Source organism: Pelecanus crispus, chromosome Z, assembly GCF_030463565.1.
Source record: "Pelecanus crispus isolate bPelCri1 chromosome Z, bPelCri1.pri, whole genome shotgun sequence".
Lineage (NCBI taxonomy): Eukaryota > Metazoa > Chordata > Aves > Pelecaniformes > Pelecanidae > Pelecanus > Pelecanus crispus.
In genome coordinates this window covers 64,026,944-64,053,547 of record NC_134676.1, presented here as the reverse complement: position 1 = coordinate 64,053,547, position 26,604 = coordinate 64,026,944, and the positions used below count along the sequence as shown (strand labels likewise).

The 26,604-nt window shown below is 41.3% G+C and overlaps 1 protein-coding gene across 1 annotated transcript in view; it reads left to right on the top strand.

The window, feature by feature from the left end:
* Nucleotides 1-24,595, top strand: part of MCC (MCC regulator of Wnt signaling pathway) — a 226,300-nt gene extending 201,705 nt beyond the window's left edge. Inside the window, exons 15-19 of the mRNA XM_075726865.1 lie at nucleotides 3,816-4,050; nucleotides 10,197-10,403; nucleotides 11,373-11,470; nucleotides 23,248-23,370; nucleotides 24,415-24,595. Of these exons, the coding sequence (XP_075582980.1) occupies nucleotides 3,816-4,050; nucleotides 10,197-10,403; nucleotides 11,373-11,470; nucleotides 23,248-23,370; nucleotides 24,415-24,595 (844 nt within the window). The remainder of the gene's footprint in view (nucleotides 1-3,815; nucleotides 4,051-10,196; nucleotides 10,404-11,372; nucleotides 11,471-23,247; nucleotides 23,371-24,414) is intronic.
* The last annotated feature ends 2,009 nt before the right edge of the window (nucleotides 24,596-26,604 follow it).

Below are 26,604 nucleotides of genomic sequence, written 5' to 3'. Positions count from 1 at the left end.
ACTATAGAACATATATTGCCAACAAGGTTTGACTGATTGAACCTTAAAAAGAAGGAAATAAAAGAGAAGGACTCCAGTTGTAACACTGACTGAAAACAGTGGATTTTATTCCCTGCAGTGCTAGTAAGTCCAACCTTGCATCTGGATTCATGGGGGGAAAGATTTGGTCTCTTACATGCAAAGGGAATTCTTTTCAGTATTATGCAGTGTTACAAGATATCTGAACTCGGCCAAATGTAGGACTATATCTCTCATCAGCATCACCTCAGATTTCAGATAAGTAGCTGACAGACATGATTGTCTTGGCTGAAGTGTGCAAATAAGTTATTTAGAAATATCCCAACAGATATCTTAATGTTGTCTATGTAACACTTCATTGCTGGACTGAACTAGTCTCAGAAGGAAGCAAGGTAGTTTCACCAAAAGTTCTGATTTTAGCCAAATGTACTGTTTGTCTTTCTGGAAGGTTGGAGTTATTTTTCAGTTTGTCAGGAAGTTACCTTCTTTTAGCATTGTGCTGTTTTAGATCTCAAGCCACAACATTCACCTAGAAGGTGGTTGGCCCATGTATACTGTGTATCAGATGCATTCTTTGAAGTGCAAGGTTGTGTGCAGACATTCAAGCAAGTTTTGTGGATTCAGTTCTCAGAACATTGTTTTAGTTTTATCAACTTTTGTATTATCTATGCCATTGCTGAATTGCAGATTTATTTATTGACTTGATTTTTAACACATGAGCTGAAGCTTATACAGGATTTTGTGGACAAAATTTTGTAGCATACAGAAGTTACTCACACAGAGGCACTGTTGGAAGCCTCATTTATATCCATCCACTGCATTCTATACACACACATGTGCATGCGAATACACATGCATGCCAGCAAATAAAACTGCACGTTATACTGTACCAACCTACGTATTTTCCACAGGCTGTATATGAAAATTAACTTGACATCATCCAGGCATGACATCATTGTAAAAGACTTGAGGGATGAAGTGAGTGGGAAGAACATTTCTCTTTGCTTGTTCTGTATACAACAGCAGTTAGAATGAGCAGAGTGATGTTGTATTCCCTCCAGGTGTGATGAAATCGTGATCCTTTCTCTATCCTTGCCTACATGCCTGAGAAATGAGAAACTGCACATCTTTTGCAACAGTTTCATGTGTTTTTTGGATGGATGCATTATACTCCATATGCATTCTGTCAGTCTGTTTTCCTTTGTCTTGATTGCTGTTAGAAGGGAGAGCAGTATCTGAAATCCAGGATCATATGCTCACCAGCTGTGGACCCTTAAATAGAGCAGCAAAGGACTAGCATTATGGCTGTGGAGAGCTGTATGGTGGGGCTTTTGAGGGATCACACCATGGCAGAGCTGTGCTGTGGGAGTTCAGAAACACTGCAGCGTTGTTTCTGTCCCTCATCGTGCAGCCTCATTTTTACAACAGCCCAAAGTGGGCTTTGTACCCCAGCTTTCTGCAACCCATGCTCCTTCCAGTCTTCTGGGTGGGGGCTTGCTGCTAAATGTGGGGGGGAAAGGGAAGGTTCTTGTCTCTTTTTGTGCTGAGACAGCTTCCTCACTAAGCTCCCCTCACCTTCTTTAAAAAAAAAAAAAACAGAAAAAAAAGAAGAAGAGCAGCTTGCTAGCAATTCACCAGAGGAGCCAACTCAGCTGCAGACAGACAGGCAGGCAGGCAGCCAGGACTGAAGTAAAAGCAGCCTGAGTATCATTGGCAACAGCCCAGACTGCCTTCCTCAGTTTGGACTGCTCTCCCCTAAAATATACATGCATAGCCATGGATCTTTAAGGGCCAAAATCTGTGAATATCCAGTGAGTACAAGGTCCAGCACAACATAACAATAGACTTCCAGCATTTTTGCTCAGGTTTCACTCCCAGCAGGAGAGGTAGGTTTTCTTTCCTTTGCAAGCGAAAACTGAGATGAGCTCTTTGTGTCCCGAGATTTGAAGCCTGTGTAGGTTTTAAAAGCTGTGCTTTCTCCAACACCAGCTGTTTTAGATTTAATCCAGAAAAGCTGTGCAATTGCTGTCTTTGGGTGCTGAGGAAACTTGCAACATAACTTCAGTATAAAATTAAGTATTTCTCACATTGTCTGTCCCCATGATTTTTGTATCAATATCTACTTCAGAGTGGTATCTTTAGACTCAAGATTTATTAAGTGTTTCAAGATTCTCTAAATGAAGAACTAAGTATGAACAAAAATTTGTTTCAACAAACCAAACAACTTTGTTTCAACCCTTTTTGAAAGGGTTTCTATGTAATGTAGGTACTAGGTGGTTTTAGCTTCACTGCAGATGGAAATGGATGAAAACAAAAGCAAAGACCAGTTTACGTTTGTGGTAAATATGGCACCTATTATCCCTAAGAAAAGGAAGGAATAGTGGTAAATTGACAGAGAACTGTAGTAAAGAACTGTAATGCGATATTTCATGAGAGGGAAGGATTTTGAGAAATCTTTGTAGACGTGCCAATTCTCCATCTACTCCAAGGCTGCGCTTGGAATTTGTGGGAAGATTTTGTGGCAATTATTTGAGGCACTTAAAAATCAGTGTAGCTTTAACTGAAGTAGAACCAAAGGAAAAGAGAAAAATCAACCCTATCTTGACAGGCTTCCCCTTTTTCACATGCATAATATATTTTAGGACATCATCCTGACTCTCACAGCATGTAGCGGGTGGGGCTTTTTTTCTTCCTACAAAAATGTTGAACAGCAGTGCAATTTGATACAGAAAGTGATTTATTCCCCTGCTGATAACTGAGATCATCTAGCATTCCAGACAAGCACAGTTAATGGATGACTTAGCCCTCACCCGGCAGCTGATTACAGGACCTCAGGAGACAGCAGGCAGCTTTGAGTGAGGTTATAGAAACAACACAGCATTTTATTTTCCTTTTAGTGTTATTGCAACTATATTCAGCCCTGGAATGCTATGGCTGTATCTGTCTCGACCCCCTGCAGCACCGGCATGCGTGTAGGTGGATAGGCAAGCACTGAGCCACCCTTGCTGTAAGACATTAGTTCTCCCTTTCTGTGATCTCTGTGTAAACATTTGTGGGGCAGACTAATGGGCAGTCATTTGTTTGATGCCTGTAGATAGGAGAAGTTCCGCCAAGTCTGATGATGACTTTTTATTAAAAGTCCTGCTAACTCACGGGTTGTTTTAAAACCCCTCCAGCCCTGAAGGAATGTCAGTGTACTGAGGAATACACCTTAACATGAATTGAAAGATACTGCCTCGTGGCATCTGCCCATGGAGTTTTGCTCAGGTTGATTCCTACAAGTATCCGTTAAAAATATCTGAGATGATAACTGGTATTGCCATCAGCAGAAATAAATGAAGTCTGGCCTGATTCTTTTTTCTTAGCAGATGCTTCTTCCCAAAGAAGATGAAGACTCTGTGGCTGAGTAGCAGAGAGAAGCTTGCCCTGCTAGGGTATTGCTAAGAAATCTTAAGTAGCTTTTTTTTTTTTTTTAAATTAAAAGAAAGACTTATTTCAGAAGACACTGTTCCAGAAAATATAATTCAGTTACATGGCACTACATATCTGACTTTGCAGAAAAGTTATCATATGATTCAATTTTCTCATGCAGCTTAGAGAATTAATTTCTTTTCTGAATTTGTCACACCCCTGTGCGTCATCTGAATATTGCAACATCCAGTCCACACTACATGTGTCCCTTCTATGAACTTTTAAGTAAGACTCAGATGCGTTGATGAAGTATTGGGAGAGTGTTTGCTATAAAAATATAGATTTTGTTCCAAATGGGTTTTTAATACCATTATTTCTCTTTACAGTACTACCAGCTCAACTGCAAGCAGTTGTGATACAGAATTTACAAAGGAGGATGAACAGCGGCTGAAGGATTACATCCAGCAGTTGAAAAATGACAGGGCAGCAGTGAAACTGACAATGCTGGAGCTGGAAAGCATCCACATTGATCCCCTTAGTTATGACGTTAAACCTCGTGGAGACAGCCAGAGGCTAGACCTGGAAAATGCGGTCTTGATGCAGGAACTTATGGCAATGAAGGTATCTTTTTTTTTTATATCCAACAGGCTAACTGCACTGCTGACAATGCCCCTGTGCTACAAAGCATGCTCAGTCACACACACAGGAGGCTTTGATAGTGATCACTGGGTGATAAAGGGTAACTTTGTTGAAGCAAATCATCAGGGCTGAAAATCCAGTAGTCAGAAAGTGACAGAAGGCAGTGCGTTAACAGTGATGAGCTATGTGTGTTTTGAATTAGGCAAGGACTTCATCCGTGGCTCTAAACTTGGAATGCTCTCCTTGGCAAACCAGATGCTCTCTCTAAGAGATATGGCAGCTGAGTTGCTCGAGGGTGACCAAAAGCATGATACAGCACTTCCCAAGAGACAGTTCATTACATTACTTACAAGCTTGCAAATGTGCATCTTGAATATTTGTCAACTGAAGCAGAACAAATTCACCTCCTTTTAATATTGCCATGGGAGAAGGAATGGTCTGTCAGAAGCTATCATCCCTAACGCTGTCCAGCAGTCAGTCACAAGTCCAGAGCTGTTCTAGGCACTGTGTTGCAATCTGTAGCTCAGTTCAGAGCCCAAGCAAAGATTGTGGTGTGTAATGACTTGCAGTAACAGAGGTTTCTGGAGAAAACTCTGGTCCTTCAGGCCTGGTTTATTCATCCAGTTCTAAAGATGTGATCTAGAAAACCTGACCTTTATTGACCAGGTATAGAGCTTATATCATTTTAAATCTGGCTTCTCTACTGACTTTGAGAGAGGGGAACTAAAATGTAGGAACATATTAAAGGCACATCAAGCATGTGTCTGCATTTAGAAATTGTCTGGTTGTGGTTCAGTTTAAATAAATTTAATTTCTGCGTGTTAGCAAGTCCTATTTTAGTCAACTAATGGCAGATACGTCAGATGATGGTATCATGTGGGACAGCAAATCCTAATAGTTTTGTAAGCTTCTAAAGCTATAGATTTTTGTTCAGATGTGCTACTGCTGGCTAACTGGTAGCTTAGTAGTGATAATTATGTTGTTAGTGGTGCTGCCTTTCCGTGATGACAAATACAATTTTGCAAAAATGCATTCAGTATTTTCAGTTCAGAAAAAAAGATTCTGCCTGCTACCAGTCGGAAGATTTAAAGTTATGTTAGTTGTGTGAATATATTATGGCCAACAGCAATATATTGCCCATAATTAAAGCATGCAAGATGTACTGAAAAACATTTATAGATAATTGGGTGCAGATTTCAGGTATCACACTTCCTTCTCCTCCTTTGTGTCCAGATCTTCCCTGAAATCTCTTGTACACCATTCTTACCTCTGTCTTAAATTGATTGGTAAAGACAAACTGCAGAGTTATCCCTTGTGATTAGTACCCTTGCATTCCCTGACCTGGCAGGAACACCAACAGTTGCATATCATGTCTGGCACAGTTTTGAGTGCTGGTAATCCTTTTGTTCACTAAACATCTAACTTGTTTTTGACATATGGTGTCCACTCATATCTTTTGGGTTTTCACTGTAGGAATTGTCCCTAGAAGAAGAAGAACAAGAAATCTTTCTTCTTGGTTGGTTTGTGTGCAGTGCATACTGGAACAGACACACATTTTACATAGGTGGCTGAAGTCACCTTCAGTCCTTTCTGGTACAGAGAAACTGACGGTACTGTTTATTCATTGTAATTTGTGGTACTTTGCTGGAATTCACAACTGCAGGAAATCCCTAGGTTTCTGAAAGGCATGTGGTGAGAACTCAGGTTTGTCAAAGCTTGGAATGGATTTGTTGGTAAGTGTCCTCCTGCTACAGAAATTAAAAACTCCTGCCTTTCTTGTACACATAAAGCATTACAAAAGGCATAGCTACACTCTGCATGCTTTGGTCCCAAGAGAATGTGCATCCTTATTAGCATCCATGTTTGTTGCTCGGGTCTGCATTACACCTTGCTCATATGTTCAGCAAGCTATAACATAGCTGAACTTAAGGGCAGGACTCATGGATGTCTTGGCTTTCTGGGTGTATTGTTTGTATCTATTATTTGGAACATGTACCTCATACAGAATAGCATATGCATCTGCCTCCTTCTGAGGCAACTGGAGAATTTAAATTTCCTTATGGTATTTTATTTAACTTGAAGCAGATGGACTCATCTGTGCTGCAGAGGACTTCATCATGTAGCAGCTCTTAATTTGTTCCCTCCCTTCCACATTCTTAAAGGATGATACAGCTTGATTCAGCTACTCAAGGATTTCCTGCATTACTGGGTCTTACGACCTGCTGCTGTCTTCCTGAAACTTGTATCTGTGTTGGAATCTCTGCTGCATCTTTTGGCACCTTTCATTTATGACTCTCGGTAAAAACAGTAAAAAATGATCACCACATCAGTCATGTTGCTTCTTGCATCTATGTGTTATGCTGATAATGTTCTGAAAATGCCTTTACACCATTAGTTCTTCATTATTGATGAATGATACATAAAAAGATGGTTTGGGGATGGTTTTTCTGTTGCCCTGTTTACTTTTTTAACTGATCCAGACTGTAAGACATAGTGGTCTGCCAGTACTCCTGTAAAATCCAATTCTTTGCTTCAAGCAATAATTAACCATGTTCCCAAATATATTCTTGTCCGCCGTTTGTCATCATTCACTAGTCTTGCTTTGAGGTCAGTTGTTGTCATGCCCCAGTTAGCAAGGAGATTACTTCTGATGGGTGTAAATAATTCTTGGTTTACAGCCTTTCTGCATTTCAAAGGACTTAATCTAGATAAGAAGTCTCAGCTTTCTACACTGATAATTTTTCCTCTTTTGTGTGCAGGTGGTGATAATATTGCTCAGAATGTGCTTTGAGACTACAGTTTCTTTGCAGAAAATGTTAAGAATCCTGTTGTCCACCTTTGTTACAGCATTTCATGCTCTTATAGATGTACTTAGTAAAATACAGTTAACTAGAGCATGGCATTTATCTGCTCTGATATTTGTTTTACTTCTGAAGGCTGGTATATTCCACCTTGTGTACTGTGAACCTCCTGGAGTCCCTTTTCATGACTTTTAGAACTTTTGCCACATAAGAGTCCTTGCTGTCTTACTCTTCTGACATGACCACATCCAACACAAAATTTAATTTTGAGGATGCTGTTGTGTTTCTGATTATATTGAGTCAGGAGTGTTTAAATTTTCATTCCAGCTTTCACCCAAATTCAGAATTACAGAATTACAATATGACTGCAAGTACAAAATATTCCTCAATATTCAATTAATGAGTCCTGAAGTGATTGCTAGATTTGGTGCTTGAAGCTTGTGAATTTGCATGGGTTGTATAAGCCTTCTGCAATCAACTGGAAGAGTGCCCACTTGCTATCTCCTCCTTCAGGGTTTCATTTTGTAAATGCCGCTTGTGTTTTAGGCCTACACTCTGAAGAAGTATATGTTAAACTGCAAAATGTTTCACCAGCATCCTGTAATTAGGAAAGAAAGGGATAGTAGATATACAAAGGTGATGTTGTCATTGAAATGAAATTTAGATGCTATCTTTAGAAAACATATTTTTGTGGAAAAAATTATTACATATATAAAGACTAATTAACTCTCTAAGTAAACCTGAGCTACTTAAATTTTCCCACATGAAACGTTACTGTTGCCACCCTGCCTCACAGGTTGTATGTGTCCATACCAGAATCCTCAATTGTAGTTTTCATTTTTAATTTCAACCTTTCCTTTCCTTCCTGTTCCTTCCCTGGGAGCCATTGCAAGACACTGGCTGACAGTTCTTCCACTTTTGCCCTGCTTTGTCTTCGCTTCTGTACTTCAAAGTCACATTGTTTTGACATAAGAAAACTAACGTATGGGTGGTGCTTTTGGAGTCCATGATATGTCTTCTGGGACAGGATGCAAACTTTTGGATTCATATATGATGATCTAAGCCTACTGTCTTCATAAACAAAGGCGTTAAGCATTGATCCTCAAATTTATTTTGAGCTAGGATACGTAGTAAAACAAACATCCAGTCTTTAAGTTAAAATTTTTAAGTGATGGGAAAAATCAGTTCTGCAGATTCATTGTTACAGTGGTTAAATTTACCTTTTTCTTTTAGGAAATAAATGTCCCTTATTTCTAGGCTGAATTTGCCTGGCTTCAACTTCCAGCCTGAGAAGATCTTGTCATGACCCTCCCACACAGATAGCCCTCTGTCAAGAGTATCTTCTGTTCACATAAGTGCCAAAATACTCTGCTCAAATTACTTCTCAGACTTCACTAAGCAGGCTAAGTAGATTAATGGCTTTAGAAATAGAGGCTTAAGAAGCTAAATGCATACACTTAACTATACCAGACAATCCAGTTCAACTCCTATAACTAAATTTCCCCATCATTATTTATCAGTATTATTTACATTTTTACTGTTGACAAAGGAAATTAATGGTAATTTTGCTTAACAACTAAATTCCTGTAAACCACATTGAATGAAACTGATTGTGCTTTTAACCTTCAGTTCACAAACAAGTAGATGAATAAATGAATGATTTTAAAGCTCATACGAAGCTTTCCAAGCCTGAAGGTTTTTAGCATAAGGATTTTATTTTTGCCTGGTTGGTGATTCTGAATAAGCCAATGATTACCTGTGATTACTATATGCTGGTTGTAATTGTGCTACACCTGTGTGCACTGCTTACACTTAATCCAGACAGCAAATTTTTGGTAGGAACGTGGATTCTCTTCTTAGTCTTTAGACTACAGGAAAAGTTAGTCTAAGTATGTTCCAAGATTTGTGTTTGTATAATCTTTGTTAATAATGGGTATAATACAAAGAGCATTATTTTTGAAGGATAAGGTAAGATACCTCTGATATTTTTGTGACTAGAATATGTGGTTTTGTTTAAAAAAAATAATTTTTTATTTATAAAAAATAGTGATTTGCTCCTCAGCTGGCCGTACAACAAGAAACTTACACAGTGAACAAGCCTAGAACTGAACTGTAATACAGAAAATGGCTGCAGAACTCAGTATTCACCCATGAGGTGACCTAGGGCATGGCAAGCTCAACAGTGGGAACATGATTCTGGTTGGGTTTTTTTGTTTATTTTGGCGGTCTTTTGTTTGTTTGATGGTGGTTTTTTAACCCATAATGTAAATTATATTTTAGGACTACTTCTTTAAAGGTTTTGTGGATGATGGGTTTTCCTGGGTTCAGAAAATAACTAGACATTTCATGGAAGAAACTTTTCTGAAGTGTTGTTAAACACAAAGAGCCTTCTGGTTCAGGATACCCATCAGCTGCTTTTTATGGGAGGCTGGGAACAAGTGCTGAGAGAAGGGTCACTGCACTCATGCATTCTTAGAGTTCTGCCCAGCCACTGTCAGAGCAAATGTTAAAGCAGAGGTCTGTCCCCAGATAGCAGTGGTTGTGTTACAATAGTTAACAGCTCTGTCATAAATGTGAGAGTGGCAGAAGAATTGAACACAAGAACTAGCTCTCAGAATTGAGCTTCTTTCTATGAAGTACCAGTGTCCATCTTCTGTGGATCATATTTATGGAAGAATATAAGTAAGTGCAATTTTCTCAACCTGCAGTTGTGTTTAGTTGGAATTCTGGCCATCTAGAGGAGGGAAATTAAAAATGGACATCCAATGGTGCCATACCCACTTGCCCTTTTTGACTAACTCATTCTACCACAGAGGCTGGTATTATGAGGCAGGAATATGTGGTCTGTGTTTGCTGTCCTAGTCCCTCAAACCTATTCCACTGTAATGAGATAAACCAACTCTTATGTATCAATAAGAAACTGGACTCTGGCATTTAGAGAACTGTTTGATAAGAAAGTCAGACACTCCTCTTTTTCGGGCAATGGTCTCTGAAGGGCAAGGTAGAACCAAAGAAATGTCAGCAGCTGTGGCAACCCTCTCAGATCCCCGGTACTGTAGTTTCAGTGGCACATTAGCTGCTCTGTTGCTTCTGAGCATATTTCTGAGGCTGATTAAGGGATGGCACAGCTCATCATGCTCACTTAGTCTCAGAACATACTGGTCTTTTGACAAATATACTGTGTGACTATAAAAAGCCTTCTGGAGCCTGATAGCATTCTCCATGGAAGGAACACTCAAGTAATAGGAGTGGACAAAAACCTTGTTTAACGTTGTCTTTAGGTACATAGTTCCATGAAGCAGCATGCTGATAATGTTTCTTCAACAGGAGGAGATGGCAGAGCTCAAGGCACAGCTTTACCTGCTAGAGAAGGAGAAGAAGGCATTGGAATTGAAACTGAGCACTCGAGAGGCCCAGGAGCAGGCCTACCTTGTCCATATTGAGCACTTGAAGTCTGAAGTGGAAGAGCAAAAAGAGCAGAGAATGAGGTCTCTCAGCTCAACCAGCAGCGGAAGCAAAGACAAATTGGGCAAGGTCAGGAGTCAAACAGGTTTCCAAAATCGGCATAGACACAATTTATTGTACCCTTGCCCCCCCATAGCAGTCTTTAGCATGTTAATCATTCTCCTCTTTTGTCCCCATGTACGTCTTTTCTCTCTTCTCCATTTGTTAGGTGGTTCTTTCCAGGCGGTACTTATGAGGACTTTGCAGAATTACTGTTAAGCTTAGGCTAAAATAAGGTGGTCATTACAACAAAGCCATTCTTGCCAAACGTACGAGCTACTGTGGTTGAATACGCTGTGTCTTGCCTGTTGCCACTCACTAGAAACAGTGGAAGAGAGTCTAAGCAAAACACCATCCTCCCCCTACTCCAGACACAAAATATGAAAAGATAGAGCTCATTTCTATGAAGCAGTTAGAGCACTGTAATGACGGTCTCTTTTTCCAAGTCAGATAATTTGTAGTGATTTGAGAGCGAAGACTTTTCCCCCCTTGGTATGATACAAAATAAACAGCCTTCTGCATTTACATTAATAATTTTCATGAAGAAATAGTGATACCTAGAAAAACTTCAATCCTGTAATTTTAGTGCTGTGTCCCCAGAAAACCTAGTAATATGTTTAAAAACAAAATCCAGGGCTAGTGTGTAACTGTGTCTTTCTTACTTGTTTCTGGCAAAGCATCACCTGACTTGTTTGATCTGGTGCTTCTTTGTTTCAGGTGTGGTCTCAAAAGTAATATAAGGCACCAGCAGTTACACACACTGTAGCAGAATTCTGCAAATGAGTGCGCTGTGGTGGTTTAGGAAACATTTAGAAGGATTTGTGAAGTGTTAATCTGTTAGTCCATTTCTTAGTATGTTGATACACTGCCATGTTGTTGTGACATTGTGATGTTTATTTCACCTCCATTTTAAAAGTAGCTGCAACTAAGAGGTTTTCAGAGTTTTCCCATTAAGATGGTAAATAACTTCACATTAGACAGCCTTTCCTCATTTCTCAGGAATGCAGTGATGGCACCGCAACACCGTTAACACTGGCTGAGCTGAGGCCGTACAACGAGAGTGAACTGACTGCTGAACTGACAAACGCACTCAGGCGGTAAGCAAATTCCTTCACCAGGGACACGACTTGTTCTGTAGGTCCAGGGCAAGGTTTAGTTCTGAGCCTTCACTTTTACCCTCAAGTGATTTTAAGAGTGACCACAGAGTTTTTCCTGTGAGAAAGAAAAGGATTGAAGTTCTTATAACCTTCCCCTCTCTTTTGGTGTTGTTCTTCAGCTGATAAAAATCTTCACACAGTGCTTAGCTCCATTCTCCTTGACGTTGTCTAAAATTCAGATAAGCTGTATCCCTAAAAAATCCCCAAAATGTCAGGAATGTCCATATTCGGGCAATAATGTGAGACACAAAACAGTGACATGGCTTGCTTGAGAGCATGCAGAAAACCTTTAGTGAAGACAGGATTTGAAGTGTGATCTTTGGTGAAGGTTGATCACAGATTAGAACCTGGGTAGGAGTTACAGGAACGGGAATTGCAGTGATTTTGATGACTCAGATGCTGCATTTGCCTCCTGAGTAGGTAAGTAAAGCCACAGTTCAATTACGAATGACATTGTTATGTGAAGCATTAGCTTTCCAACAAGAGAGAAAATTGATGTCTTGACAAACTGCTTTTATCAACAGCCAGGTTTTAAGCCAAAGCTTTCAGTACAATTATACATTAACTAGATATTTGTTTGTGCAGCACTTTTTGCTGCACCTACTATGTGGTAAACTTCATGACAAAGATATTCACTGTTTCAATAGTTGTTTCAGTACTTGTTCCACCTTTTCTAAGACACAGCTATCTAATATCTAATCTGGTTATTGTATTTAGAACCTATCCAAAATGTTACTAAGAATTTTGGCTGGGAAGAGTGTATTTTGCTTTTCTGGTGTTTGCACCCTCTGTAATGGTGGAATGTCCTCTCAGGCAGCTGTGGTGTTTCACTCCCAAAGTGCTTTTCTCATAGGTGCCACTTGTAGTGTACCTAGGGACACTTAAGCCTGAAAGGCATTATGTAAAAATGTAAGATCGTTACCGCTGCAGAATCGATACATCTCATACCATTTGCTTAATAGTCTGGCAGTTGCTGAGTATGTAGTTTGCTTGATGCAGGAAACAAAATTCTGTGGTTAAAATAATCAAAACTCTCATTTGTGTGTGGGCGGATAAGACCCATCAAGAAAGTCATTTGCATAAACATTGCATCGAGCCATTGGCCTCCCCCATACCCCCCACACTCCAGTCCCAGTGTGAGCAGCTCCACTGGCATTTTCTGTCTTCACTCAAGCTGCAGCTTTTTCCTGTTCTTGTTATTTGCTCCTGAATTTCGAAAAGATGCCAGTGACCTTAGTTAGCGGATGCTTGAGTATAGTCATGAAATGTGGTTTGCTGACAACACAGAGAAAAAACCCTTTGCTTTATCTACTAGGCCTTAAGTTGATTAGCATGGATTTCCAGCCAGGGGCCTAGCAAGTACAGTTTGTCAGACAGAAATGGGGAAGAAAAACAATCGGATTAAACTGTACATAAATTTTGGAGTAAAGACTCTGTGTAATGGAAATAGGACTGTACTGAATGTGATTGCTACTGCCAGTGGGGCTCAAGCACTGTTCCCGCGAGCTGTGTGGACAGGGTATTTTTCTCCCTAATCAGTGTGCCAGCCAAATCAGGCTGAATGCTTAGTCTCCTTATCCTGAAGTCTTCTCTCTGGAAGTTGGTAGAAAGTCTGTCTAGCACATGGAGAAAGCTTACTGCAACCTGTTTAGCTACAGCTGTGCTAAAAAAATACCAGCAGTTCCTAACTGCCGTCCTGGATAAATGGATCCTCAGATATCACAATGAAATTTATACCATCATGGATCCACAAAAGAGTTTTAAAAATAACGTGCGTTTTTCTCTCTGCAAATGCTACAGCAATGCAGAATGGTCTAAAGTGACTGTGATATCCTTAGGGACAAAGCAGATTTAACTCTTTGCACTTAGCATGTGCCGATCCCTCAATGCTCTTCTCGCTTGTATGGGAAAACAAGTGCTGGCGCTGTGTGCGAACTGGGAGAGATGCTGGCAGCTCCCCCTAGCACCCTCCTCACCCACCAAAGAAACAGGACCAGAATTCAAGATAAAAAATATTTTGCCCAGTAGCTGTGTTTGCTGGGGGACAGGAGAGAGATGTGAAACAAGTGAATATGCACACTGAATCTGTTGTCTAGGTGCTGTATGTAGATGCCAGTGTTCAGGAGTATTTCAGTGCTGGTTGCAATTAATGCACACATCCAGCAATTGGACCTATCTGATGTTACTCCAGGCAGTAGACACTGGTGCAGGGGATAGCAGCTGCAAGGATAGGGGCAAAAACCGATTTGCTTTTGAATCTTTCTGTTTGTCAGAAAATGTGATATCAATCAGCAACCCTGCTGGCTGCCCCCTCCCCATCCTGTCTTCACAGAGATGAAAGCCCTGGCAGCTCCCCGCTCTGCTGCTTTCCCATTCTGTCCTTCTGTTGCTGCAGAAGTGTCAGGTTCTTCTCAGTTAATTAAAATAGAGTGAAACCCAAATAAAACAGCAGGACACAGTTATGGTTTGGATTTTGGTGTGTTTTGGAAGCATTTATTTGTTCATAGTCTGCAAATGGCTTTGCAGTAGAACAGTCTCGTCCACAGAGGTAGCCCATCTTCTCTCTGCACATGTGGATTTTCTCGTAAATCTGGAATCCAGCAGCGTGTTACGAAGCTCCCCGAGTTGTCACTGGTAGTGCCCATCAGCAGAAATTCAAGGCAGGAGCAATTCTTCCTTTGTTGTTTCATAACATATGTGTTCTAGTAGTGTTTCCCATAGCAGTGTTCAGCACTAAAACCCATCTTATGAGCTTTCCACAGAAATCGCTTTTCTTATCCATGACCACTATGCTAACTAATAGAAATGTAAATTATCTGCAAGTTCCATGTTGAAAAAGTTACATCTAGGTTACCAAATTTCTGGTATTGCAAGCTAAGGCCACTAATTTAGAAACACATCCTGTTCCAGCCAAGCATAAATACTTTCTGCCAGATTCTTTAGTAATTTTGTTTTCCGCTCTCTCCTTTCTTGATGGTATGATGGAATGTTTCAATGGACATGAGGCCTCTTGAGTTTGACACATCCATAAGCGAGCTTGTTGGCAGAAAATGCTTTGTTCTTGGGAGGGCAAAAATATATTCCCAGCAGCCTCATGGCCTGGCACTGACACTTCAATGATTGTGCCAGAGGCCAGTTTTATGAGAGAGGATCTGGTTGAATACCCCAAAATCAGGCACATGACACAGTCTCCGAGGGTGACTTTAAAATGACATCTTCCTTGCTGGTGTGTTCTGCTCTGCTGCAGTAGGGGAAGGGAGCACTGTAGATGACTTGTATGAGTTTATAACTTAGTAGGCACATACCAGGTTATAAATGCATTAGATGGCAGGAAGGAAGCAGTAAGAAGATAGGAAATGCTCTTGCTTTAGCGGGGTGATAATAATGGTGATACAACTAATCTTTTTTTTTTTTTTTTCCTGCTAAGTTCTTTCATTCTGTGAAGAATGGCCAAGCTGGCAACACTGAAACGTCTCCCTCTCGCCAGGCCTTATTAGAAATGCTTTGATTGTTGAGGTCCTCCTCCAGTCTCTCGTTGTATTTCCAGTTGCTGTTAGCTTTTCTGTCTGCGTAGGTTTGTATTTTGTGTATATACTTAGAGAATCCTTTATAAGCATTAAAATATTTGGGCAGGAAGGATCTGACAAGACTAGGTAAGGGCCATGGCAGACAAAACACTTTGTAACTAGACTGACTGTTCAGACCTCAGCTGGGTCATCAGTTGGCGCAAAATTATGACCTCTGATGGCTGTGCAGGGTTACGTGAATTGGGTCAATCTAGACATGTTTCAGTATCTCACTCACAAAAGGGTGACTTTCCATCTGGCAACACAACAAAGCAGCTATATATTTACCATGTCTGATGACTTTTGAACTGAGAGATAACCTAGTAAGTGATGCTACTAATTGAGAAGTCGCTACGGAGAGGGAAGAGAGTGGTAATCAGTAGGACTAGCAGATGGTTCTTTTTCTCTTAACAAAAAGTGTATTTTGCACAGAGCTATGGTCCTGCCTCTTGGGAAGTGGAAACTGCAGGTATTTCTAGTAGGACATAGAAAATGCATCCTACTGCAATAGCTTCTGTGTGTCTGTTGGGATACAGTAGTATTCTTTGCAGTCTTATGTCCTTATGCCTGTCCAAAGACCGCAGCCCTGTGTTGTGCCCAACTTCTTGTTTTGAGAGAGCAACTGCTTCAACAGAAAGCTGTGCCAAGGCATGGCAGTGACTATTTCCTGACACAATGTCAGCCAGAGCTAAATCAAGCCACCTTCCTTTATTTTAAACTTCCACAAACTTCATGTGATGACATCTTAGTTTGGCATGTTTTCAAGGGCCACCCTTATTTTCGTGATAGCGGGATCCAGGAGTAACTAGCATCTCTGAAATTCAGGCCATCTTGACCATCAGTAAGGCTAAGTCTTGGAAATGAAAAGAGAAGTGCCTAAACCATACCATATTGTAATGATTCAGATTTAAAATGGCTCTTAAGAATTGAATCAGTAAAATCTTCTTTGTGTTTGGCCAAAGTACATGATGAACATACAGTGGATAAAAGTCGGGGGAGGGAGGCAGGGGTTGGTATTCAGGAACTGCTGATGAGTTTTTCCAGTGCATCATCAGCTGCTTTTTGTCACTTACATTTGCTTATTTCTATTCTGTCATTATCACATCCATTAAATAGGGTGATATGCAGCTCTGAGACATTTGAAAGCCAGGGACTGGCATGGATTGCAGTTATTGCAAATTTCAGGGATCTCTCTCTTTTTTATGACTGTGCAATCTCCTGTTGTGGTTTTCCTTGACTGCCTGAGGGGTTCAGGAGCATGGCCTGTCTCCGGAAATCCCCCCTGGAGAGCCCCACTGAGGGAAACCTTCTCACAAGAAGAAAAATTTCTCATGGTGATATAAGGCACAGATTCCTCAGAAGTGCCTTGGGTAGCTATTTTTTCTACATGCATCACAGATAAGCATCCTTTTTCTCTATTTTTGACATGGAATAAGTAGTTCTCCTTACCACTGCGTGGTTATCTGAGCTGCTGAGCTGCTGTGCGCTTGGATATAATCGTCACAGGGAGCTCCAAATAGCTGCAGGTCTGGAGGGCTTCCAGGCTGGGCTGGCAAAGCTGGGTGGGAGGTTTGAGCAGTGAGTGTGGCAGGCATGCTGCTGCCTCCCTCCAGGCCTGTTCTCCCTTTTTGCTGCCAGTTTCTTGTTTCCAGGACCACACCTGGCCTGTCTCCCCGCTGCGGTGGTGTAACACATGCCTGTGGTACCGTCTGGTTTTTGAGATCTGCTCTGAGCATCTGACAATCAGCAAAAAAGCAGTACAGTATCTTAAACCAACAAAGCATTTTTTAAAGCACTCTCCATCTTCTCTGTGATCAGAAAAGGCTACCTTTGCACAGGTAGCAGTCCTCAAGCCCACTGATGCCTGAGGAGGGTGAGACAGGAAGATGCGGCATTTGAAGAGGGTGATTTTAAGACTTTTGGCGTTTACATAGTGTTGTTTTGTTGCCTCTTTAAAAAGTTCTATTATATATTAGTTGTTTTCCTTAGCAGGCCAACCCAGACCACTGAGGCAGGCATACATTTGAATTGGCTTGGGGATTTTGCATGCAGTCTGACTTAAGATGTTACTTTAAACTGCTGATGAGAATTTATCTGCATTCCTTTTAAATGTCCAGCTGTTATCCCCCGAGAGAAGAGGGGTCAAATGCCTACAGAAAACAATCATGTGTCACCCTGTTCATGTGGAACTGGAAAAGGCAGAGAGGGGAGTGAGGGAACATGCCAGCCTTAAAACAATAGGAGGATACTAGGAAAGAGACTAGGAGCGAAGTGTGGGATGGAAGGTGTGTGCCTCCTCTTCAAAGCGGGGACCATGCAGAAAGCTAGGGGCCATGCTGAAGGTGCTTCTCCTCCCTCCCCTCCCCAAACCCCATGTGGCTGGGGGCTGGCCAGCTTGCCTGGGTGCCTGCGCCCAGGAAACCTTGGGCCTCTGTCCCCCTGGGCTGGCTGCTTGGCTGCTGCGTCAAGGCTTTGTGTATGTGAAGCTCAGGGGCAGGTGCTGAGCTGAAGCTAATGGTGCCACTCTGACAGGGGAGCTGAATTTGAAGGGGTCTGCTTGTAGCAGGCAATGCTCCCTGGTGAGTAAAAGGATGTTCCTAGGGATGGCAAGACATAGGATAATGTCTCTTCTCCCAAGTCGTTAGCAGTAGGATGAGAGGAAGTGGCCTCAATCTGCGTTGGGAGGTTTAGATTGGATATTATGAAAAATTTTTTCACAGAAAGAGTAGTCAAGCATTGCAACAGGCTGCCCAGAGAGGTGGTGGAATCACCATCCCTGGAAGTGTTCAGAAAGCGGGTAGATGTGGCACTTGGAGACATGGTTTAATAGGCATGGTGGTGTTGGGTTGATGGTTGGACTGATGATCTTAGAGGTCCTTTCCAACCTTAATGATTCCTAGTTTTTACTGTTGTTAAAAAAATAATCCAGCCACCAAGCCAGGAAACATGAAATTGCTACTCTACCCTGAATTGGTTTAGTGGTGGCCTTGGTAATGTTAGGTTAATGGTTGGACTGGATGGTCTTAAAGGTCTTTTCCAACCTAAACAATTCTATGACTCTGTTCTAATATCAGGCCCCAAAGGCCCCTAACTCCTCTGCCCAGCTGTGGGAAACTGTTCCACCTCCTGATTTGGAGAGAGCTTGTTACTCCTCTTTTGCTCCGGATTTGGCAAGAGCTGTGGGTGCTCTTAACTCCAGGGCAGAGGGGCAATAGCTTGTTCTTTCCCAAGAGGGGGAGTTAACTGGGTACACTCGAAGCCAGGGGCAGAAAAATCAACTTTCTGCATGCCAGGGAAGAGCAGCATCCTGTTTGCAGCACTGGGGAATTCTCGATGAAATGAGCAAGGGCAGGAAAATCCGCCTGGGAAGACTTCTGGTGTATGAAACCTGAACATGTCTGGAAAAGCCCAGACAGGAGGGAAAATATAAGGTGCACAAGACCTTGCTTACATTATTCTGGGCCAAACATGGTGTCATTGTGTGGAGGCCAAATTGACAGAAACTGCAGAAATGTGCCCGATGTTACATAGTTTCCTTTACGGCTCTGGCAGAATTCCCCACTCTCTGCAGTGGTAGCCTTGAAACCAGAGAAAACCTTACGCCCTGCCCATGTGCCTTCCTCTTCAAACCATCCTGTTAAGTCCGAAACAAAAAGCCTTTGAAAACTGCTTAGCAACTGCCCACTGAGTGTTTTGATTGTGAAAATACAAAAGTCTTTGTTGCCAGCATATTAGGCATTTCACTGAAAATAGTGGGTTTAGTGGATGATGGATTAGGCTGTAGACCTCCGAATACTCTTATTCTGAGCTTCTCCTTGGAAAGCGAGCAGTGTGGGATTTCCCCAGCTGACTTCTCGAGTGCCCCGCAGCAGACAGCCCTTGTGCTGGAAGCAAGCCATGCCCTCGGATCATAAGCTTGTTCCCTCTTCTGGGAATACATGCTCATTTTCTCTGTGTGCACGAGGTGCCACGGCTGTGTTTTCCACAGCTCCGGTGGCGGTGGCCAGCTGGATGAGAAGGTGTTGGGAGCAAAAGCTGTGCTGACTTCTGCAGTGCAATTGACTTGTGACTTGGGGGCTCACAGAAATTGTGTTCTCAAAAATACTTGCTTCTCCTTCCCTCTTCCCATCAAAATACGCACATAAATGCTTTCTCAGGATCCATACTGGTCCGTATTACAGCCCTGGGGCACAGTAGCAGCGTGAGTTTGGCATGTAAGCTTCTGTGTGAGTTTGCTCTTCAGACTCTGGAAGACTGTCTGGCAGCCGAAGGCCGTGCCACAGCCATACGGCAGTCCCTGTCAGGAGGATGTTCATATGGCTGCCGCATCAAATACAGTTCCATCCCCGGTTCACAGCTTTGACGTGTTCTCATCCTGGAAAAACGCTGCATATGACTAGGACTATTGTTGTAAAATACTTTGTCTTATAAGGCTATAATGGCTGATTCTTCATATCCTGCTGATTTATAATAGCAATCAGGAAAGTGAAGTGGTACTAGAAATCCCGTAAAGACAGCTAACCCTGTAATGCATTAAAGGAATCCAGATAGCACCTCAGGATTCATTATCACTCCTGTTCACTGCCCAACTAAATAATCAGTTTTGGACAGACACAAATAAAGATAATTCTTTCTATCCAAACTGAGGTAATTAATGATAGAAATGGAGAGAAGTGGGAAGAGTTAGCATTATGAGGCATGGGATTTTAATGAAGGGGTAGAGCGTTTGCTGGCCAGCCAGAAAGGCACAGCTTTGAGGTCTCTCATCTGCTACTAAAATAGAAGGTGCAGCGCTCTGGGGAAGACCTTGCATGTTTTTTGCATGTAATAGTTATTAAGCAAGTGTATATGCATCTCTGTTTCCCAGACTGAAACAAGGTATTTACCATGCTTTTACTATTGCTGCTATGTCTGTCTACTCAGATGTTACTTGTTCTATGAAATGCCGCTTGAAGTAAAGATATTTAGATAGGCATGTTTTAAATCGGGAATAGTAAGTGTAAAAGTGGATTCCTATGTGTTGTTTTTGTGAGATTTTGGGCATGTTTTAAATCGGGAACAGTAAGTGTAAAAGTGGATTCCTATGTGTTGTTTTTGTGAGATTTTGGGACATTACAGCACATGCAATGAAACCGCCTGTTGCTTTCCCTGAGATTAAGGTGGGAGTAGTCAGTAGGCTAGTGCTGTTTTGACTGACTTACAGCAGGAAAAGCCAAATGAACTGTGTGGATCTTGTCAGCCTAGGGAATATATATATTTTACTGGTATAAATGCAAATTTGAGGCATCTGTAGATTTGAAGGATTACCCACTGTTACCTCTTTAGCTAGATAGTTCAGAACTTGCATCTGAAAGTTGCTTAACTAGCCTGTGGAGGCCCAGGGTGCTTACCACTCTGCTGGCTCTGTGTCTTTGGCAAGCAGCTAGACAAGGATGTTACAGGCCAAACATAAAGAAATACTTCTTGATGTTTAGCTGAGTTCAGACTTAACATGACTGGTTGAAAGGCGAGAGTGCAAAAACAGACAAAAGGTGATGTAATTGTTGCATCAGGTAACAGTCACTATAGCAACCAAAATTTACCATGCATGACAAGTTCCTCCAAGTCTTTCCACTGTGTTTCTTTTCCACGCAGCTTTTGTTACAGCAGGTGTGTTAAGGACTTCAGCTGCAGTAAACTGTGGCTCTGCAGGGTTCTTTCCCATGGGACTGTGTGCAGTGTTTTTACAGCTATACCTTTTTTTGCATGTAATGTTAGATCACCCTCATGTTCTTTAGTTTTCTCTCCCCATCCAAATACTGCAAATGTTTATTCCATTGGACGTGCTGTTCACGCTAGGTCGCAGTGCTAGGCACAGTGCTACTGAGCCTTCCCCAGAGCCTCTGGCTGTGGCGTCCTTTGGAGCAGACAAGCACCAAATTTATCCTACTCTGTCCTGTCATACCAGTAGTGCCACACAGATGTTAGATAATGGGTCTGGCCTCTGCCAGGTCTGACCTTTACTTATTTGTCTTCTACTGCAAGTAAAAACTGGATTTTTTTTGTTCTGTTTTCTTTGCAGAACACAGATTTTGACTGTAGACTGTCCTGAGTCTTTCTGACTGCTAAGATAGGATGTAAAAAATAAAATTTATGGTTGGGGTGGATGCTAGTGAGCTTTTAACCGTTAGGGAAAAAGATTGTGTAATTTGAAAACTGAGAGTATGTTACTTGAATGAAAGGACGCATAAAGAATACTGATGGTTCTTCATCAACAAGGCCTCTCTTCATGTCCTTTTTGATTTGGGCAGTAAACCAGCGTCTGCAGTGTGTTGGGATAAACTGCTAACCTGGAATATTTCCCCGGCTGACTTTGTGAAAGCCCTTCTGTTGCTGAAGCCGGGCACAGTGAAACATGCCACATGTGCTGTCCTTGTCTCTGGTTATAAAATGCTGCCCTTGCCAGGCCAGCCTCGGAACTGCAGGCTGCTGCGGAGCATCTGTGTGGTCTGTGCAGTGCTGGGGAAGCTTACACAAACTTTAGGGTATTCATTCCCATAGGGTTCGCTGGGCTTACGTGGGAGCTAGTGGTAGTCTTGTTACTGAGGTGAAATCTAATTTACTCACTTAGCAGCACCGCAACTGGGTGGACAGGAGGGAAAGACAAATCACTGCAAAGCGGTTCTAGGCAGCAAAGGACAGACAAATGTCTCCACACATGCAAAGTTCCCAAGTGTAGACTTCAATGCTGCAAAATCTAACTTCATGCCAGTTTAGCCCAGCTCCATGTCATTCTTATCCCTCTTTTTTTTTTATTTTCAAATCTGATGTTTCTCTCTCTGGGCTGTCTGTGCTGTGAGGGTGGGTCACAGAGAAAGGCTCCTGGGTCTCCCCATCAGCACCCTTGCACAAGAGGTGGGACAGTCCCATGTCTGTATAGGGGCGGGCTATGGGTAGCTGTGGGCTCTGCAGCAGGGAGCTCCTCGGGAAGAAGCACCTGCCTCATGCCACATGCTCGCCTGCAGTAGGAAATGGTTTTTAAAGCCAGCTTAAACCCCAAGCTGTAACACTTACTCCTCCCCAGAACTTCTGTGTTGTTCACTTTTTCCTTCCCTCATAAAGATATTTGTAACGTGAAAATATTACGAAGTACCTTACTTCCATTTTGGCGTGATTCATGCATTTAGTTTTTGGTTCATAATTGGTAAGTAAGTATAGGTAACTATACTGGCATTTTAAACCTCACTATTGTGGCCTATTTGAAAGAAAGAGTGCCTCGTAGAAGAAAATGCCTGTGCTCTCCCTTCTTCTGTATTTCTTGTGCTTGCCCTTTTCTGTCTGTACTCCCCTCTTTTGTTCTTAACTTTTTTGTTTCCTACTGCCACATGGACTGGACTTGCTGGCTCCTAAAAAAACCTAGTGATCTACTGTAATACACTGTAGTATAAATTAGGTTAAGTTTGAGGCTGTAACTGAAATCAATGGAATTGCTCTGAGGGTGGTGAAACACTGGAACAGGTTGCCCAGAGAGGTGGTAGATGCCCCATCCTGGGAAACATTCAAGGCCAGGTTGGATGGGGCTCTGAGCAACCTGACCTAGCTGATGTCTCTATTCGTTGCAGAGGGGCTGGAGTAGATGTTCTTTAAAGGTCCCTTCCAACCCAAACTATTCTATGATTCTATCGTAATTTCTAAGTAAAAAGAAATTTGTTTAGTAAGTTATCTTTAATAGCAATCCTGGTATACTATTTTGAATTAAAATTTCTATATGATTACTGTGATGTTTGATATCCCTTGGTAGTTTTCTTTGCTATCTGTCTCATTCAAGACACAGTAGGTGGCATGTGCCAGGTATTCTTAAATTTTTATTTATGTATCTTTGTGATTATTTCTTAGTGTGATTCGATACATACAAGACCATGATCCACCAGAGAAGTTTGTTTTCTCTTTTGTCTGCTGCAGCGCTGATCTATACTCTAAAATGGTGAATGTTATAACAATCAATCTGTGGAAGAGTTTACTGTAAGAACTACCTCCTGTATAATCGAAGTAGTAGTAACGGAAGTATTTGCAGCCTGTCAACCCAGCACAGGACAACCATTCAAGTGAAGCAATCTGAAATGTTATTTCTGTTTTGAAAATAGTTTTCTCCCTCCTTTTCTCCCAATCCAGGGAGAAGAAACTGAAAGCTAGAGTGCAAGAGTTAGTGAGTGCTTTGGAGAGACTCACAAAGAGCAGTGAAATCAGACATCAGCAGTCTGCAGAATTTGTTAATGACCTTAAAAGGGCAAACAGGTAAAGGATCTACCAGCAGATGGATGCACCGCTGATTTTTTTTTTTTGTCATGTTCTGGTAATGCACTGTAATCCTCCCCCCTACCTTGGTGAGCAGTTTCTGGATCCTTGCGTTCACACGAGTTGACTCTTCAAGGTTAGAGATGGGGAGGCATAAACCTCCCATGCAGGGAGGAAAGCTACATAGCTAATAACAGAGTGGGGCAAATAGGTTAATCTTAAAGGGAGTTACTGGTAAATGCATTATTATTAAAAGAAACAAAAAATTCCATTTAGTCAGATTTATGAATCTGTTAATTTTGTTTAAAGTTGCTCCCTTTTCTTTGGCTCCAACCTCTTTATTAATAAACTGGCTTCGATAATCACACTTAAATTTTATTGCTCACTCAGTAGATTTTACTGGCGCTGTGTTTGGATGGACTGAGAATATGGTGGACTGTAGCTGCCCTTCCTGCAAGGAGCCTATCACTCACAATGTAGTTTTCATTAATAAATTACTCTTGAAAGCCCTTGTGGTGAGGAACAGCACCCACCTCAAGCTTTCCTACTGATTCAGGGTGGAGGCACAGAAGATACTTAGCAGCTGACAAATTAGCACAAGATGCCATCCTCTGACTGTAACTGTTATTTTTTTCTAAATGGAAAATGCAAAATCAGTGCTGGATTTTGTGAGCAGATTGTGGTCATGCAATGTTTTTGTAAATCATTACATGTTTAGTGTTGTGGTATCCTGACTCACTAACAGTCCTCTGCGAGGACATCATCAGCAACCTCTTAACTGGCTCTTTGAACCATGTTTAAAAATGTTTTCAGTAATCAGTTTACTGATAAAGGTATGTATTTGCCCCAGAAAAGATACGAAGATTAGCATTGGTCTGGGTTTGGATCTAATATGTTTTAAAGCACTAGTAAATTTCAGGAAGATGATCAGTACCCAAACTTTGGAGTTCCCTGAAGGTGGTGGGGTTTTGGGGTGGATTTTTGTAGCACTTGCTATGAACAAGCCTTTTCGAATGACCTTGTATTGCCTTGTATTTCTAACAGCAACTTGGTGGCAGCTTATGAAAAAGCAAAGAAAAAGCATCAAAATAAGCTGAAGAAACTGGAATCACAAATGATGGCCATGGTGGAGAGACATGAAACACAAGTAAGGATGCTCAAACAAAGAATAGCTTTACTAGAAGAAGAGAACTCTAGACCACACACCAATGAAACTTCACTTTAAATGCATCTCTTTCAAAGATGCTTAGTGCCATTACAAATTTCTTTCTTTTGGAGGTTGACTTGTAGGTCAAGCTTCAAACACTTAAAGCTCTGACTGTCAATGCTGACACACTTAAGCACCTTCTCTGGGATCCCAGAGAGGTGCCATGGGGATAATTGTTAACCTTAAGGACTGTTTCGTAATGTAAAATGGCAGTGCCTGAATTATCATGCTATAGTTATGTACATTGTCTGTGTCATTATGTCTATATTCATACAGCTTCTCTTCATTTTATGTATGTCCCATGGGTGACAGTGTCACATAGCAAAATAATTCATGTTAAGAGGTTTTAATTTGGGCAGGGAGTAGATAATTTGAGAGTTTTTCCCAATCCCTGAGCTCCCTCTGCATACAACTCTGTATTGTGCCCTCAAGACTTCCTGCTGGGGTTAAATCAACTAAATAGGCACCTACAGAGTGGGGAGATAATAGGGTGGCTTGCTTTTTTGCACCGTACTTGCAGTGCTGTTGTTCACAGTGCAGGTCAGGTAGGAAAACTGATTTGGGGGAGGGAAAAACCAAGAAACCCTAGTTGCATCTCTGAAAACTATGATAATGGTGTATTTCTTATGGTTTGTAAGAGGACTAAAGGCTGTGAGTTTCACCATGCCAGATAGTCTGTGCCAAGGTTGGGTAAGAAATTATAGGAGACCTCCTGGTATTTATATTGCATGATGTTTGCAATTATTTTGTGAAACAGTTGTTTTTTCTTGTTAATACATTATAGCCAAGGTTTTCTTTAAGAAGCTGGGCCATTTTTGTCACGTTTATAGTGCTTATTACGGCTTTCTGTGATCAAGAGGTAGAATGTCTTCTTTTTATACTTGTTTTGACCAAAAAAGGTACTTACTAGGAATGTACCTATTTAATATTGAATACATAGGCACAAAACTATAAATGTGTAGGTATATGGATATACAGCCACAAACAGAATGTGAATGGTGAAGTCTTCACACAGCTTCTTAGGTTAGTTTTTGTTACTGCTAACATTCTCTTGTTTAAGTCACATCATGTACTGTATTATCAAACTGACTGAATTGAAAATGTTCGCCTGTTATGGTAATGAACATTAAGCAAAGCAGGGGGATCAGGTTGATTTCTCTAGGGAACAAAATACAGGAGTCTGCCATAGCACCTGTTTCATTCTGTGTTTGCTTCTTTTTGACTGAGTACGTAAAACAGCTTCCATGTTTGTTTTAACATGCCAAACTGGAGTCCATTAACTTTGTTAGCCTGTTACTGTGCTACACCTCTACTTTGTTTTTTTTTCAGGCTCTGTTTTTGAGTGAATCTGATTTCAGGAGTTGTCTAATCCTTTTTGCTTTACATGTTGAGGTGCACCTCAAGTTTTATTAGTGTGTTTAGAATTATGATAACTTCTCTCATTTATTCCTCAAATTTCTAGTATTAAGGAAGTATTTTTAGAGGACTTGAACCATTTTTGTCTTCTTTGGGTTAGGCCAGGAAGCCAAAATAGTTGTGGGAATTTGTGTTCAGAATACGGCATTATTGTTAAGCCTTGGTTACATCTGAAACTGTAGCAGTTGGTGTTCATGACATCTCTTATTACTGTAGCTGCTGTTTTCTTCTTTTCTTAGGGTAGTGAGTCCTACTTGTTTAGAGTCTGATACATCAGCTACAAAGCCAACATCATATACAATTGATTGCAATAGCAAGTTAAAACAATTTTGAAATCATCATTAAGTTGTAAGTAGTGATGCCCTAGGACTGGTTTTGATCAGTCCTCTTTCTCAAGATAGTTTCACTTAAGTTATAATACGAATCAAAATTTTTGCAAACCAGTCTCTTGACTGAGCAGGCACATTGATTTCTTACTGTCTTTATGGTTTTGCAAAGTATCTACATATGGTGTTTCCCCTTTTTTGGCCAACAAGTTTCTCACCAACAGGAATGTGGGATTTTGCCACAAGCTTCAGTGGTAGCTGATCACATTTGTTTCTTGAAGAAGC